This window comes from Anolis sagrei, chromosome Y (genome assembly GCF_037176765.1).
Source record: "Anolis sagrei isolate rAnoSag1 chromosome Y, rAnoSag1.mat, whole genome shotgun sequence".
NCBI lineage: Eukaryota > Metazoa > Chordata > Lepidosauria > Squamata > Dactyloidae > Anolis > Anolis sagrei.
Window position 1 is genome coordinate 54005353 of NC_090035.1, and position 18524 is coordinate 54023876.

The 18524-nt window shown below is 46.0% G+C and overlaps 1 protein-coding gene across 2 annotated transcripts in view; it reads left to right on the forward strand.

Annotated features, from left to right (window-relative positions):
- Positions 1 to 18524, forward strand: part of LOC137095073 (AT-rich interactive domain-containing protein 1A-like) — a 238101-nt gene that overhangs the window by 116432 nt on the left and 103145 nt on the right. For both annotated transcript variants that reach the window (XM_067461282.1, XM_067461283.1), the window contains exons 5-7: positions 10640 to 10880; positions 12277 to 12366; positions 13214 to 13378. In XM_067461282.1, coding sequence (XP_067317383.1) covers positions 10640 to 10880; positions 12277 to 12366; positions 13214 to 13378 — 496 coding nt within the window. The remainder of the gene's footprint in view (positions 1 to 10639; positions 10881 to 12276; positions 12367 to 13213; positions 13379 to 18524) is intronic.

The window sequence follows — 18524 nt, forward strand, 5'->3', positions numbered from 1 at the left end:
CAGTAGTCTATTGGCAATCCATCGCCATGGTCAGATGCTCTGTTCCACAATTATCTGGGTTTGAGTGTGTCCACCTGAAGATGGGGAACCATGAGAGCTTGGGGTATCTGCTGGTGTACCGTCCACCCCACGACTCAGCAGTTTCCCTGCCTGAGCTAGCAGAGGTGGTCTCCATTTCGGCTTTGGTCTTCCAGCATCTGGTTGTGCTGGGATATTTTAACATCCATACTGAGACCTCTTTGACTGGTGCAGCCCAGGACTTCATGGCCACCATGACGACCATGGGACTCTCACAAATTATATCTGGACCCACCCACCAGGCTGGATATACACTTGACCTAGTTTTTGTGGCGGGCAGTAGAATGGTCAGAGTGGGAGAACAAAACATCCTTTGTCATGGTCTGATCACTATCTGATCAGTTTTAGACTTTCTGCGACCCTCAACTTCCGTAGGGGTGGAGGACAAATTATGATGGTCCGCCCCAGGAGACTGATGGATCCAGAGGGATTCCTGAGGAATCTTGGGGTCTTTCCTGCCATAGAACCTGGCGATTCTGTCGACGCCTTGGTTGATCACTATAACAGGGAGATGACCAGGGCGATAGATACGATCACTCTTGAACGCCCCATCACGTTGTGTCGAGACACGCCATCTCCCTGGTTCACCGAGGAGTTGGCTGTGATGAAACACACGAGAAGGGGGCTAGAGCTCATATGGAGGAAACCTCAAGACATGTCTGACCAAGCACAGGCTACAGCCTCTCTTAGGGCATATACTGCGGCCATACGGGTAGCCAGGGTGTCTTTCACGACTGCCCGTATAGCATCTGCAACAAATAGATCATCGGAGCTGTTTCGGGTTGTCGGGGAACTCCTTCACCCACCTATGGTGGAGGAGACCCTCGATGTTCCAGCAGCTCAGTGTCGCGAGTTCGCACACCATTTTGCAGGCAAAGTTGCTTAGATACGCCTTGAGCTGGACTCCAATTTCATCACAGTGCCAGGAGAGGTGATTGAGGCATCTGCTTGTCCAATTTTGTGGGATTCTTTTAGACTTGTTCATCCTGATACTGTGGAGGAGATCCTTGGTGCTGTGAGGGCGACCACATCGGCTTTAGACCCTTGCCCACCTTGGCTAATTAAATCGGCCAGGGTGGCATTGGTTGATTGGTTTGTGTTGATCATTAATTCATCATTGGAGCAGGGGGCTTTTCCATCTCGACTGAAACAAGCCGTGGTTCGGCCACTCCTTGAAAAGGTCTCCCTTGATTCCACGGTGCTGAACAATTACAGATCAATCTCCAACCTCCAATTTTTGGGCAAGGTGCTGGAGCAGGTGGTTGCCTTGCAGCTTCAGGGTTTTCTAGATGACATCAACTACCTGGCTTCAGGCCTGGCCATGGCACCAAGACGGCTTTGGTCGCCTTGGTGGATGACCTCCGTAGAGGGCTGGACAGGGGGAGTGTGACTGTTGGTCCTCTTGGACATCACAGAGGCTTTAGATACCATCGATCATGGTATCCTTCTGGAACGTCTCTCTGGGATGGGTCTCAGGGGCATGGTTTTGTCGTGGCTTTGGTCCTTCCTGGAGGGTCGATCCCAGATGGTGAAGCTGGGAGACGCCTGCTCAGACCCCTGGCCTTTGACCTGTGGGGTCCTGCAAGGCACTATTCTGTCTCCCATGCTTTTTAACATCTACATGAAATCGCTGGGAGAAGTCATCTGGAGTTTTGGAGTTGGGTGCATTCTGTATGCAGATGACATACAACTCTATTACTCATTTCCACCTAATTCTAAGGAAGCCCCTCGGGTGCTGGATGAGTGCCTGACCGCTGTGGCTGTCTGGATGAGGATGAACAAGCTGAAGATCAATCCCAACAAGACAGAGGTCCTCCTGGTTGATCGTAAACCAGATCGGGGTATTTGGTGGCAACCTGTGCTGGACGGGGTTACATTTCCCCTGAAGTCACAGATCCGCAGTTTGGGAGTCCTCCTGGATTCATCACTTATGCTTGAGGCCCTGGCGTTGGCGGTGACCGGGAGGGCTTTTGCACAATTGAGACTCGTGCGCCAAATGTGACCATACCTCATAAAAGCTGATCTGGCCAGGGTGGTCCATGCCTTGGCCACCTCTAGATTGGACTACTGTAATGTGCTCTACGTGGGCCTGCCCTTGAAAACAGTTTGGAAATTTCAGTTGGTCCAACGGGCGGCGGCCAGGTTGTTAACTGGCGCTCCTTATAGAGAGAGGTCAACCCTCCTGTTTAAGGAGCTCCACTGGCTGCCGTTCATTTTCCGGTTCCAATTCAAGGTGCAGGTTGTGAAGAACCCTTACCTTATTTACTGCCAGGATGCAGGGCCTGGAAAAGCCTGTGAGCATAGAAAGATAGGAAATGGGCATTTTGGAGATGGGAGACGCCATTTGGAGAAGAGAGACGCCATCTTGAGTGTAGTTCAGAGCAGGGGGCGTGTCCTAGGCATTAGACAGCAGGGAATGGCCGGGATTGGTGTAGAGCAAGGGGGCAGAGTTTAGGAGAAGCTGAGAGGAAAAAAGGAGCATTTTAAAAGGAAAGTGAGACTTGTGTGCTAGAGAGGAATTGGAGTGGATAGTTAGGGAGAGCAGTTGTAGAATAAGAATAGTAGTGAAGATTTAGTGAGGAGTCTTAACTTGAAAATAGATTTTAGATAGTTACTTTCAGAGGGAGGACTATTTTCTAGACAGACCCTGTGTATTGGGCTGTTTGTAGTGAAGAAATCTATTTTGAGGGGAAAGTAAATTCCCAGTTTAAAGTTGTGACCGTAACCGAATCCAAGCACTGTACTATTGAATGCAACCGACAAGCTTTTTTGTGCCTGAAATATTTTTTTCAAGATTGTTTAATAAAGTTCTATTCTATTTTCACACTACCACAGACTGTGTGTGGATATATTAGATAAGAATATAACCTCTCTGAAGAACTCAACGGCATTGTATCACAAAGAAGTGTGTTATTTGGTTTCTCTAAGCCCTAAAAATAGAAATTTAGCAGCATCAGCCAAGCTAGAAGAAACAGTTTCAATAATCTTCAGTCATCACCAATTATACAATAAAAACTTACACAGTTAATATTTCTCCCTGTTAAACATAAGAATAGTTCCTTTCAAAGTAAATAAGCCCTTTAAAATTTGGTTAACCCTTGACAATTGGTGGCAGCGAGTCAATTGCTGACAGATAAGTCAACACACTGCTGTTGGAGGGGTGTTTTTCCCCTCCATTAGCATCCCATGGCTTCACATGCAAAAGAAAGAAGACACCCAGAAAGGTTGAGAGGTCTTGAAGAATTAGTTGCAGAAAACACCATTTATCTTTATACAGGTGCTCACCTACAAAGCCCTAAACGGTTTGGGACCTGCCTACCTACATGACCGCATCTCCGTTTATGAACCCACGCAAAGTTCTGTGCAGCAGCATACAAAATCCGCCAGGGAATGACTAGTTCCAAAAGTAAACTGTGTGTCCAGTAATCTTCTTCCCTGAATCTACAATTTGGTGATGGATCTGGGCATTGTATGTTTTTACCCTGTTCCCCCTTCTGCTCCCTCACCCATATTGTGTTTTTAGTAGTTATATTTTTAATGTACCAAACATGCCAGGTTTGTCTGGAAATGTGACACTATTTCCTGTGCTGGTCAATGACCGAAATAAATATTTTGATGAACCCACGCATTCCCTTCGTTCATCTGGGGAGGCCCTGTTCGCGATCCCACCTGCGTCGCAGGCGCATTTAGTGGGGACGAGGGACAGAGCCTTCTCCATAGTAGCCCCCCGACTTTGGAACACCCTCCTCAAGGATATCAGACAAGCCCCTATGTTGGCAGTCTTTAGGAAGAGCTTGAAGACCTGGCTGTTCCGGTGTGCCTTTCCAGAATAGGAAACTCCATAGCATCAAATCCCAGACGCACTTTATTAGAGATTTTAGATTGTCTGCATATTGCACTTACCCAGTCCTTGCATTCCACCTGTCATATCCAGCACTTTTAACTGTACCCATTACATCGGCCCGGCCCTAGTTTTAGTCTGCCACGGTGTATTGTTTTATTGCTTTGTTGTTATTGCTTTAATTGTTTTGGTTTGCTTATGAGGTGTGTATTGTTATGCTATTGTTTTATTGAGGGCCTTGGCCTTTGTAAGCCGCACTGAGTCCTTCGGGAGATGCTGGCGGGGTACAAATAAAGTTAATAATAATAATAATAATAATAATAATAATGAAGTAAACATGTGGAAGTCTATATTCAGCTCTTTCCTCCAGAATTGGAGAGGTAGGTAGAAGAGAGACAAACACCTCCTTTCAAACCTGGCCGAGTTTAAGAGCTGTCATTGCAAAACCTGTGAAATGAGTTTCAGAAGTTCATCATGTCCTTACACTTGGAGTCCACACTTACCCTATAATTGGAATCTCTCAGATGTCCAGTGACACTACATCGGGTTTCTAAGATTTATTTGTCCATTTGGCTTTTCTCCAAATTATAAATAGACTTGTATAATACGAAGAGCCTGCTCATGCCTACACAACACATTGTGAATATGTTTTGATTCCTCCTTTGCAAGCTCCTTCAATGGTTTATTTCCAGCATAGTACACTTGTTTGTTTTAAAGGTGAGTCAGGATTCAAAGTATATCATGGAGTATTTGTGATAAAACATCACTAGTACTGAGTAAGAAAGATAACAAAAGAATACAAAAATGACTTATCACCTATGTTAGTCCGTAGCTGATTATAAAAAATGCACCACATCATTCTGGTCTACCAGTTACAAGAGGAACCTTTGTATAAAAAACAAAACAAATGGGTTTAGAATGTTTGTGCTTTACAGAGTGATTTGTTCAGAATGAGGAGGAAGCTGGAAGAATATTTACCCAACAATATGGGTTTGTTAGTGTAAGATGGAAGGGAATACAGTGATACCTTGACTTAATAATTTAATTTGTTCCGTGACCTGTCAAAACATTTAAGTCAAAAAATTATCTCAAAGTGAATTTTGACCAGATGATTCGTATGGTGAATACGTTGGGCCTCGAGATAAAACACATCAAAAGGGGTGACCAACCCGCTCTTTAAAAGAGTACAGGCTGAGGCTCTCCCAGTGAACCTCTTGCCATTCCTACCCTACCTTCTTGATGTCATGTAAGCAGCATGGAAGACTCCTTCCTTGATGCCACCCTATACCAGTGTTTCTCAACCTGGGGCTGGGACTCCTGAGGGGGGAGTCACAAGGGGGTGTCAGAGGGGTCACCAAAGACCATCAGAAAACATGGTATTTTCTGTTGGTCATGGGGGTTCTGTGTGGGGAATTTGGCCCAAATCTTATCATTTGTGGGATTCAGAATGCCCTTTTATTGTAGGTGAACTATAAATCCCAGCAACTACAACTCCCAAATGTCTAGGTCTATTTTCTCTAAACTCTTCCAGTGTTCACATTTGGGTATATTATTTGTGCCAAGTTTGGCCCAGATCTATCATTATTTGAGCCCACAGTGTTTGGATATAGGTGAACTACAATTCCAAAACTAAGGACAATGCCCATCAAACCCTTCTAGTATTTTATGTTAGTCATGGGAGTTCTGTGTGCCAAGATTGGTTCAATCGTTGGTGGAGTACAAAATGCTCTTTGATTGTGGTTAACTATAAATCTCAGCAACTACAACTCCCAAATGACAAAAATCAACCCCCAAGCCCACCAGTATTCAAATTGGGGTGTATTGGGTATTTGTGTCAAATGAGAATACATCTTGCATATCAGATATTTACGTTATGATTCACAATAGTAACAAAATTATAGTTAGGAAGTAGCAATGAAAATAATGTTATGGCTGTGGGTCGCCACAACATGGGGAACAATATTAAAGGGTTGTGGCATTAGGAAGGTTGAGAACCACTGGTCTATACTGTGTCGACGCGTATAGAGACTTGGTAACACACTGCTGACAAAGAACTTGAGTGGCTGAAGCATCATTCTGACCCAAACTTGGTAGTGGTTAAGGCAGCCCAGGCTTCGGGTAACCAAGTGAACACCCTTCAGAAAGAGAAGGCAAACTCTTTGACGCAGTGGGCCAAAAACTCTATTCCGGGTCTTCCCTCCTCTCGAGAATTGCCAGCTACGTAGCCCACATGGGAACCTAGCAACAAGTACTGTGGGGGAAAGCCCAGCCTTTCCATGCTGAACTGTCTTGACAAGGATCGACAACACTTCAGCAAACTCTTTGGCTTACCACCAAATTCAGATGGCCAAACAAAAAGGAGACACCACTGGTAAGATGATTGCCCATCCCATAGTGATCCATTCGTTCCTCTGACCTCTCTACCTTATCTAGGCAAGTAATGGAGGACTTGCCCTTCAGTGCGTTGGACCTTTTCAGTGCAGGCACCAATGACAAGCTGAAGTCAAACCAGGACTTCAAGCTGCCAGTGACAAAGTGTGGTGAGCAGACCCAACCACAGACATAAAAGAATCGTTGGTATCAGTACTGTTTTAATCACTATGACTCCTAGCCCTATGGACAACAGGGCTATCAACAAAACTGCAAGCCTGCCCCACCACCCTGGCACAGCAACTGCGCTGACCACAACAGGTCCAGAAAACCACGGCTGCCCTAGCAAACTCACTAGCTAATCATGACATCAAATTTGGCAGTAGACTGGATCATAGAATCAAAGAATCAAAGAGTTGGAAGAGACCTCATGGGCCATCCAGTCCAACCCCCTGCCAAGAAGCAGGAATATTGCATTCAAATCACCCCTGACAGATGGCCACCCAGCATCTGTTCGAAAGCTTCCAAAGAAGGAGCCTCCATCTACCACTGATTCTACCTCAACTACTTCTGCCATCTTCCATTTCACCCACACACAGTTTGGCAACTCTCTCTCACACTTTCTGCATGCCTTGGAAGCCATTACCTCCAACGCATGGGTGCTAAAGATTGTCAAAGAAGGCCTTGTGTTGGAGTTCAAGAATTTGGCACCAATTGATCACATTCCTGACACCCAGCCCTCTCCTTACTCACAAAATGAACCATACATCCTACCCCTTTTTCTCTTGTTGTTTTACCATTTCAAAATGAGGAGGGAGCCTCCATCCGATCCTCGACCTCATGAAACTGAATTTATATATGATTGACGAAGTTCAGGATGGTCATATTATCATCAATCCTGCCCCTACAGCACCAAGGAGATTGGTTTGTGTCCATTGACCTACGAGACGCATATTTCCATTTAGTGGTCTGCAACTCATACAGACATTTCCTCTCCTTCAGAGTCCTCCAGCAGGCTTACCAGTTCAACATGCTTCCTTTTAGCCTTGTCACCACGCCGAGAATATTCACCAAGTGCATGACGGTGGTGGCAGTGCACGTCAGAAAACACCGCATTGTCCTTTTTCCATATCTTGATGACTCGCTAGTAATGGCTCACTCACCACAGACTCTCAAGGACCATGTGAGTCACACTCTTCACCTTCTCGACTCCCGCAGCCTCCTGTAGAATGCTGAAAAGTCCCACCTCACTCCTGACAATGAAGATAAAGTTTATTGGGGCTCTTTCCAACTCTTATCTTCTAAAGAGTCTCCCTGCCCCAGGAGCGATTTGCAGCCCTCCCAAAAGAAATACAAAACTTCAGACCCTGTAGCTGAATCTGAGCCTGCTCAGTCAACGTTTCCTCCTTGGGCTTCAAGAGTCTCCGTCACTCCTTTTGCCAGACTCTGGATCAGACTGATGCAAAGGTGGTTAATCGACCATTCTAATCAATCGCGACACCACAATTCCAGATTTCTCACAATCCCTACTATACTCAAAACTCTCACCTGGTGGATACTGCAGAGTAATGTATGCAAGGGCATTCCATTTCATCCCCAGCTCCCATCAGTCACAATAGCGACTGACACATGCGCTTTTGAATGGAAAGCTCACACCAATGGCATCTCCATCCAGGATCTCTGTTCCAGAAACAAGGTGGCCCACTACATAAACTAATTAGAACTCCTGGCGGTTTTCAAAGTTCTCTAAGCATTCACATGCCTCATCTGCCACAAGACTTTCAGATCCTCGCAGACAACATGGTGTCAATGTGTTACACAAACAAACAGGGCTGCACAGGTTCGAGAAAGCTCCTGCAACTTTCCCTCTGACTGTGGCAATGGTACATCAACCACTTGGTGAACATGACAATGCTCCACCTGCAAGGAGAGTAAAACGGCCTCATTGACACCATCAGCAGAATAAAAATGGCATCCCACTAGTGGATGCTCGATTCTGCGAAACTCCATGGCATCTTCAATGAATGGGGGTGGCCAGAAGTAGACCCGTTCACTTCTCCAGAGAATGCCCACCTTGCCCAGTACAGAGCATGCCTACCTCCCAATGCGTCCTGAGGATGCCTTGGAGATGCCTTCTTGCTGAACTGGTCAATAGTATACCTCTATTTCTTCCCACCCATCCCACCGATCCTCAGGATCATAGAGAAGATACATACATCCAGCACAAATTATGTCGTAATAGCTCCAGCCTGGCTCAGACAGCTGTGGTGCCCAGCTCAAGATTTCTCAAGGCAGACACTGTGCCCTACCACCATTGCTTCACCTCCTGACCAGAGAATGAGGGATGATCCTCCATCCAGATGTCCAGTCTCCACCTCACTTCATGGAGGATTACAGGATAAGCCACCTCCAACCCACCCTCTGGTCGATCCTACAGGTGGCACACAAACAGTCGACGAGAAAGGCCTACACCTAGAAGTTACCCTGGTTTCAAGCCTCCCTTTGATCCTGAGCAGACCATCTGACGCTCCAATTGGTATTGAACATCATGTACTTCTTACTTACCTTGATGGAGCAGAACCTCATCCTCGCCTTTATAAAATCCTACTTTGCAGCGATTTTCTGGTTGATGCAATAGGGCCACCCATCCTGGTTTGTGAACCACCTTATTAAGACTTTCTTAAAAGGATACACAAACCTGCATCTGCTTGTCCACCCATCTACCCCGGGCTGGGGCCTCAAGCTTGTATTGTTGCAGCTCACCAGTCCACCCTTCAAACCATTTGTGCTGGAGACCTCCACCTCCTTTCATGGAAGGTGGCCTTCTTGGTTGCCATCACCTCCACCTGTTGTCCTTTGGAGCTGGCAGCGCTCTGGATAGATGAGCCATACTTGTTCTTCTATTACGATCAAGCTGTCCTCTGTACTGACACCACCTTCCTCTCGAAGGTGGTCTCTGCCTTTTTTGTCAACCAGGACATCATACATCCAGCTTTTTTCCAAAACCCCACTTCACCTCTGGAGAAGCGTCTACACCTCCTGGATGTCAGGAAGGCGCTGCTTTTCTACAGGGACAGAACTCTGCCCACTAGAAAGTCCGTGAGACTCTTTGTCTCATATGCTGCCGAAAACTGGGCAAGCCTGTCTCCTCTAAGTGTTTGTCCCACTGGATTGCTGAGCTGTGCTATCAGCTTGCTTAATACCGGCCTCCCCCCCCCCCCCCAGTCCGCCCAAGAGCTACAAGGAGCCTGGCAGTATCCACAGCCTTTTTCAAGGGCATCCCACTAGATGCCATTTGCAAAGCGGCCATTTGGGCCAACCCCAGGACTTTTGTCTCCCGTTATAGACTTGACTCTAGATCCTACCGGACACTTCCTTCAGGAGGTCTATCCTTTCTTCATGTCTTGCCTGACCAAAGAACTCCAGGGACAATGACCCACAATAAAACACTGACTCTTCTTATCAAGTTCAACAAATGTTTTATTGTTTCAATAGTATTTCACCTCAATTATGATGTTGATTGCTTATTGATGATTTTTTTTCTTGCTATCTGATGACGTTCCTGTCTATTTTTTCCTGCTGAATAAGGTTATTCGCCATTTCATAGAACATTGCTCATGTATTTCTCTGCCTGAGATACAGTGTATCCTGTTGAGGTTTGTCCTTTGTTAAATGCCATGGCATATTACCTCAAGAAAGGGCCACAACCCTTCTTCAGATCATGTGTTTTCTTCACTGTGTACCTCATGCACTGTATTGTTATTCTACCACACGGAGAGCATGTTTCTTTGAGTGGTACTCTGTGAATCCACACAAACCTGCCCGTACCTCCCCTCTATACAAACCTCCCCCTTTCTCACTGTCTCTGTGGTGAAGGAACTGGGGAGCGTGCGGCCAGGGCTCCCTTTTATGCACTGGGAGGAGTAGATTTGTTTACTGCCAAAAATTTGAAAGATTCAGAAATCTTAACAACTGCTAAACTGACTGGGTTTTCTGGGAGTTGTAGGCCAAAATACCTGGGGACCCACAGGTTCAGAACCATTGTGATAGACCCTGTGCAGATGCAGTAACTCCATATGTGTGCATTCACAAGAGTACCACTCAAAAGAATACTTACGCAGCATTTCATAGATGACATCTTGGGCTCTGCAATTCCTCAAAGGTTGCCTAGAACAAAATCTATCGGTGACTTTCAGCTAAAGCTATATTGTATCCTGCCTAATTGAAAGCAAAGTAATCTTGAAGAAGAATCCCATATGTTTTGCAGCCAGTATATGGTATATGTTAGCCACCCCAGTCTCTTATTTCCTGTACTGACATCCTTGCCTGTTTTCCTTTGTCTCTCCATAGGATCTCTCTGGTTCAATAGATGACCTGCCTATGGGCACAGAAGGAGCACTGAGTCCTGGCGTAAGCACATCAGGGATTTCCAGCAGTCAGGGAGAGCAGAGCAATCCAGCTCAGTCTCCTTTCTCTCCACATACCTCTCCTCACTTGCCAGGCATCAGAGGACCTTCCCCATCACCAGTTGGCTCTCCTGCAAGTGTTGCTCAGTCACGCTCTGGCCCACTTTCTCCTGCTGCAGTACCAGGTAAAACATTTTGTGTGCATGACACAGAGCTTGGAATAGCAGTTCCAGGATCCCCCAAGCTAGCATGGCCAGTGGCCTTCCGGCTGGCTAAATTCTGGAAACAGTAGTTTATTTTTCCTTGAATGCCCGTCTGTCTTTAAACATGGCCGCTTATTTCAAGGGAGCCAGTAAAAACCACTGGATAAAATGAAACTAGAATTATGTAATGATTTCTTATTAATTTATTTACTTACAGTGCCAAGAAAACAAAGTTTAAAAAACCCAATTAAAATAATACAAAGGAACAGGGTTTTTTAAAAAATGGAGCCACAATTACACCCTTCCCAGATATAAAAAATAAAATAACAACAGCAGGTTTAAATATCCCACATAGCATGAGTTAGAAACACATAAGCCAGCTAGGCAACATAACCGCAGTTCAAAAGAACATATAAAACCAATAAAAATTCAGTTCAGAGTTAAAGATTCATAATTTGAAAGTCAGAGACAAGCCTTTTCTAAATCATGGAGCCAAGTTCCATTTCACTTCCTGTTTAAAAGAGTCTTCTTCAGCACCTAAAACAATTGGAAGGGAAGGGATGCGGCAGAAATGACTTCCATTCCCCTTAACAAGGAAGAAGAAGGCATTTTGGGAGGCATGCTGAGAAATCCCCCGGGGAGAATTATATGTATTCCAGGAATTGCACTTTCCTCACTCCCTGGTTAGAGTGTCAGCCAAAAAGTGAAGAGATCCAGACTTCACTGTTTAGCCAGTCAGTATTTGTGAGACCAAACCTACCTCATGTGCATCTGTAGGATAAAAAAGTAGGGAGGGAGCACTTCATGGAGAAAAGACACATTCTAAATGTAATAAATAAGACAACAGTAAATAAGAATAAGAGATATGGGTTCGGATTCTTTCTTTGTCAGACTTATTATGTGTATGGATCAGTTAAACAAGGATGGATTTATAAGTACAATGTGCCCTTAGTATTTGGTAGGGTTTGGTTCCAAGAACCCAATGCATATTAAAATCCATAGTTGTTCAAATCACAGTGCCATAGTGAGCACTATCATTCTATTCTATTCTATTCTATTCTATTCTATTCTATTCTATTCTATTCCTATTCTATTCCAGACAGTCATACTCAGCCACAATAGATCCCCTATGATGATGATGGCTCTTATCCATATAAAATGACTAAACCAAGGTTGACTTCTTGTATTTTTAAAATATTTTCAAGCCATGGAGGGTTGAATTGGTGGATGCAGAATCTCATATGGAGGGTTGACTGTATAGTTAAAGGTGAAGGAGCCTGTATCTATATCCAGTAGGGTACAGTCTTAGTATGCCACATGGAGTTTAAATTATTTGAAAATGTACTTACGAAGAAGTCGTTTTCTCTTTGTTGCACAGGCAACCAGATGCCACCTCGACCACCAAGTGGCCAGTCAGACAGCATCTTGCATACCTCCATGAATCAGTCAACCATAGCCCCAGATAGAGGTGAGTGTGCAATTTACCATTGGTATAATTTGTTTTTTATATATATAAACCTTAAAACATATTTGTTGAAACATTCAGTGGGAATATTGCAGTTTGGGAATGAACACTTAGTTCAGTTAGCTGTTGGTTATCTTTGAAATACTCATTCTAGATCTTGAATGAAATATTTTGTTTTCACAAAAGAATACTTTTATGGGTAGAGATATACAGATGAATTTCAACCAGTTTCTTGAACTAGAAACCAGTGAGTATTGTTTTCTCTCTGAAGTTGGACAGAGAGTAACGTTTGGCAAAATTATCTAGTATCCTCTGTGTCTCTTTCCATCACCAGCCTTGGTGTATAGGCAGTTCCTGAGTTACAAACATCTGACATAAAAACGACTCATAGTTAAGAATGGAACTGAGATAACAGGAAGTGAGAGAAATCTCCCCCTAGAAAGGGAAATTCACTCCTGAAAGAGATCTCATGGGAAAAAAGTGTCTCCATGGAAGTTTTATCACCAATCCTTGTTTTCATAACAAACCCAATATTTCAAAACCCAATGGTCACAAGGAAAACAAACACCACGGGGATGTTAACCCTTCCCTATGCTAGCCAAAGCTTTTATGTTTGTCTCTGGAATTACACTGAAAATGTACCTGTTCCAACTTACATACATTTTCGGTTTAAGAACGAACCTACAGAACTACCTTGTTCATAACTTAGGGGCTGCCTGTATACTGGTAACTTTAAAATCTGCTGATATGCTTTAACAAGAAATGTAATTTGTTAATGTTCTAGTGCTTGTATATATGTATGTTTTGCATGGCTTTGTAGTATATCATTTTACATTTATTATTTCTTTAGGTTATATACAGAGGAATCCACAGATGCCTCAGTATAACTCTCAGCCTGGGTCTGCCTTATCTCCCCGCCAGTCTTCTGGAGGACAAATGCATACTGGAATGGGACCTTACCAGCAAAATTCCATGAGCAGCTATGGACCTCAGGGGGGCCAATATGGGCCTCAAGGTGAGGGAAATAATCTGGTTGCTGCTGAAACATAAAAGCAACAAGCATGTCTTGTGCCTCTGCTAGGAGATAAGAACTAGAAAATGTTTACACACACACACCCCAACATTGTTGAACTGCAGTACCCAGAATCCCTCCTCATTGACCAACTTCAGCAACTTTGGAATACTGTTTAACAATAATTGCAGTTGATAGTTTGAGTAACACTCTAAACTGTTCAAAGAGGTAGCTGTTTTAATCTGCTTTTGCATGAAAAGGGATTAAGTAGTACCTTCAAGTCTTAACTAGACAGAATAAATTTCTAGCACAAGCTTTTAAGACACTGTCCACAGTATGCAATGCAGACACATAGTTGTGATTGATCTAAAGTGCTGGTGCTCACCTATAAGCCTAAATGGTTCTGCCTAGTTTACCTATCCAAACATATCTCCCCCTACGAACCGTCTAGGACCTTAAGATCATCTGAGGCCCTGCTCTCAGTCCCATTGCCATCACTGTCACACTAAGGATGAGTTACGGGGCCTTCACCGTGGTGGCCCCTCAGCTGTGGAATTCCCTCCCCAATGAGGTTAGATCTGCCCCCTCCTTCCTGACCTTCCGGAATAAACTTAAATCCTGGCTATGGGATCAGGTGTTCACAGAATAGTTTTTTTACTAGAAAAGACAAGATTTATTGGACTGGACTTGGATTGTGTTGGATGACGATTTTAATTCTGGTGATTTTAATCTGGCGAGCAGGTTCTTAATATATATTTAGAATTATTTTAATTTTGTGGATGTATTAATTATATGTTTTATATTATGTTTGACGTCAAATTATTGCCTGTTTGGAAGCCATTCTGAGTCCCTCTACAGAGGTCGAGAAGGACGGGGTATAAATGTTTTAAATAAATAAACAAATAAAATGAAAGCAGAGGCTTCTGATCTCCACTTTGAGGTCATGATGAGGTCATGATGGAAGAAATGGGATCGAGACTAGTAATGTCTGCCTGAGATTTGTGTGTGTGTGTGTGTTTCATTCTTATTCTCACTCTAGCAAGTATACTAATGGATAGCAAATGTAAAGCATCTTGGTTTCTGATTTTTAAAAAAGTGAATTAGTTGATAATGTTTAAATAAACTGCTTGCTGGTTTTAAAGGTATGTTATTGTCATAATAGACGTGTATGAAATTTAGGGTGCATAAGCTTAATTTTAAAACAAATAAGAAAGAATTTTTAAATATGTACAAGATTATCCATTTAATGTCTTGGGAGTTTTTTTTAACATGGGGTGTTTTAAGTAAACTGTACTCCGTGTTGCTCCCTGAGCTCTCATGACTAGTGTACACCTGACTAGTGTAGTTAATTTATGGACTGATCATAGATATCTAGATTGTGGGATTTTTTTATCTTCAGCCTTTGACAGTGGTTCATTCTTGTGGACTCTGTGGAATGTACACATGTGGTACTCTGGTGCCTGTGTGCAGCAGGTCCGGAAGTAATTGTAAATAAATAACTTGAGTAAGGCCCCGCCACTCTACTCCTGGCCACCAACCGGACGCTGTCATCCACGCACCTGCCCTCCACCGCCTCCAAACAGCTGCGTGCCGATGCAGCCGACCTCCTCCAAACCTAAAAAGAAGAAGAGGGAGGCAGGGTCAACGCACAGGCCTCCCCAGACCCGACCACGCTGGCTCAGCAGCCGCGCCGAACGCCTAGCCCGCCTACTCCTTCACCCATGCTTCCTCCTACCAGGCCCCCATTGATGGCTACACCAAGGAGCCTCCCCATATGGATCTTGCCTCTTGCTCTTGCCCCCACTCCTCCCTCCAGCTGGACCCTGCAGCAACTGCACAGTCACCACCAGCGCCGGATGCAGCCAACCTCGCCGCTCTCCTCATTTGGCTCTCTACGGCACTTCAGGTTCCAGTGACCGCCCCAAGCCAACCAGTGGACGACTTCCTCTTCCCTTCAGATGAGCAGCAACAGGCACCTCTGCCATCAGCGGTCCTCCCTAGAATTCCTTATCTCCTCCAGCTTACGAGGACTCCTGACGCCCTGCCTCCCTCCATTAATCCAGTCTCACGGAGGAATGATCTTCTCTACAAGATTGACTTTTCCACCACCCCCTGGGTCACCCGGCCTCCCAAACCCAATACGGTCGTCGCCGACATGACGCCTGGTAAACACTTCAAGCCTCACAGTACTCCCTCTGACAAGGAATGCAGGAAACTGGACTCCATGGGCAAGAAGGTCCATACTAGCGCAGCCATCGTCACCCGTCTCACGTATTACGAAGCTTACTTCGTGGCGTACCAGACCTACTTGTGGAAGCTGATGACCGCGTACATACCCTATTTGCCAGATGCCCATTGGCAGAAGCCATCGTCTACGAGGCTCTCACGCTGTCCAGAGCACAGAAGGACATGGACAAGCATGCGGCAGACTCCGCCAGCCGCCTCTTTGCTACCTCTACAGCCATCAGACGCCATAACTGGCTACATTCCTCCACGCTCTCGTAGGAGGGCAGGGCGCTGGCAGAGAACTTGGCCGTTCATGATGCCAGTCTCTTCAATCCAGACACTAACTCTCAGCTGAAGGAAACTCAGGAGGTCAGACAGGCTGCCCACGAATTCGGCTATACCTTGCAGAGGGCCCCCCGCCCCTCAGGTTGGTGGATGCCCTCTCCCGCCTACAACCGTAGGCCCTATTCCTCGGGAAACAGGCCTTTCCCCCTGGTGCCTCTCACCCAGGCCCCCAGACAACAACGACCATCTCGCCCTTCCCAGCAGGGCAAACCCCGCTTTCAGGAACGATGCAGGCAACGCATTTAACACCACCACCCCCCTCTACCTTGCCCTTCTGTGTTTCATTTTGGACCCTCTCCACCCCGTGCGGCAGACGCCTCCCTCCCTAATTTTGTTTGATTTCAATTCTCTGGAACAGCACCAGCTGGTGCCTGGGGTACATTTTTGGTTTAGGTCATGCTTAGCGTCCTTTTTCCTGGCCTGGCAGGCCATCACCACGGATAAGTGGGTCCTGGACGTAGTTCGGCGGGGCTACCCCATTGATTTTGTTTCTCTCCCGCCTACAGGACATGTTAAGTCTACCTATCCCTCCCAGGTGTTATGGGAAGAGGTGTGTTCCTTATTGAGGAAAGGGGCGATTGTCCCCTTGCACTCCAATTTCTTTTTTTTAGCCTTTTTCCCCGTTATTTTTGGTCACCAAGAAGGATGGAGGCCACTGAGTCATCCTTGACCTGCATAACCTTAACTCTTATGTTTACACCCTCACCTTCCAGATGGTCACATTACCCACCATCCTTTCCCTTATTCCCGTTGATGCGTGGTTCGCCACTATCGATCTCTGCGATGCATATTTTCACATTGCTATTTCCTGCCCTCACCACAGGTTCTGCTCTTTCATGGTGGGGAGCCAAGCTTTCTTCTATCGGGTCCTCCCCTTTGGGATATTGACAGCACCCAGGGTCTTCACTAAGTTCATGGCTGCAGTGTCAGCCTTCCTCCGCACTAACAGGGTTACCGTAATTCCCTACATTGATGATTGGCGTCTCCTGGCCCACTTCCGCCAGTCTCTCCTTGATGATATATACTTCACCGTCACTTTTATTTATTTATTTATTTATTTATCATTTTGATTACTTCTACCCCGCCCTTCTCACCCCCGAGGGGGGACTCTGGGTGGCTTACAAAGAAGGCACAATTCGATGCCTATGTCAAATATACATACATACAAAACAGCAATTAAACAATTAACAGGTTAAAATCATCAGTACATAACACAATCAATCTCATGCTCAGTGTTCAGAGTTCCATAAATCCATTCCGTTCAGTCAATTCCTGTCCATCATCAAAGTCCTTCCTCTAGCTGCCAGAACGTCCAAATGCCTTGTCCCACATCCAAGTTTTCAATTTTTTTCTAAATGACAAGAGGGAAGTCGCCGATCTAATCTCCCTGGGGAGTGAATTCCACAGATGAGGGGCCACCACCGAGAAGGCCCTGCTCCTCGTCCCCGCTAGCCTCACTTGTGATAGAGGCGGGGTCGAGAGCAGGGCCTCCCCAGAAGATCTTAAACTCCAAGGTGGGACCTTGGCCTGGTGGTCAACCACACCAAGTCACGACTCACCCCCGTGAAGAACATACAGTTCACCTAAGCAGTCCTCGACTCCACCTGCAACACTGCCTTCCTCCCCGATGACCATTTCAGGGCACTCCGTGCCCTCACCCTGGCCACCGTCCATTGGCCCCACGGCGCATATCCAGTCCATCCTGGGACATATGTCTTCAGTGACGGCGGTCACACCCTTCGCACGTCTTCATGCAGTGTCTTTCTTATTGAGGAAATGGGCGATTGTCCCCTTGCACCCCACTTTCTTTTTGTCAGCCTTTTTTTCCTGTTACGTTTTGATCGCCATGAAGGGCGGAGGCCAGCGAGCATTCTTTTTCCTGGCCTGGCTGGCCATCACTACAGATAAGTGAGTCCTGGAGGTAGTTCGGCTGAGCGTCCAGTCCTGGTTTCTTTGTCATTTCGACCACCTCCGGGACAGCTCAAAAACCAGCTTGGTCCTCCCGTGGCATGTCCGCATCTCCCTCTGGTGGTGGCTCCACTGGTCGACAGCATGCCCTTCTGACCGGCATGCACCGGCATGCCTTTCCGACCCCGGGACCCTTCCTGCATGCTCACCACAGACGCCTCCCTGACAGGCTGGGAAGTACACACTGGCCGCCACTCCGCTCTTGGCGTCTGGTCGTCAACCGAGCAACACTTCCATATCAACCGCCTAGAGATGCTCGCCCTCTTCAAAGCCCTGGAGACCTTTCGAGACCTCCTCTCCCACTGCACCATACAGGTCTGCATGGACAACACCACAGTGATGTAGTATTTAAACAATCAGGGGACACGCACTCACACTCCCTCCTCGCATTCACCCTCTCTATTTGGTGGTGGTGCATCGCCAACGACCCTCTCTATTTGGTGGTGGTGCATCACCAACGACATTTGCCTCATGGCCGTCCATGTCCCGGGGCACTCCAATGATCGGGCGGACCTTCTGAGCAGATCCTCCTCCACCGGGCACAAATGGTCTCTCCACCCGGAGGTTGCGAGCTCCTTTCACCTCTGGGGAGTCCAAATGATAGACCTGT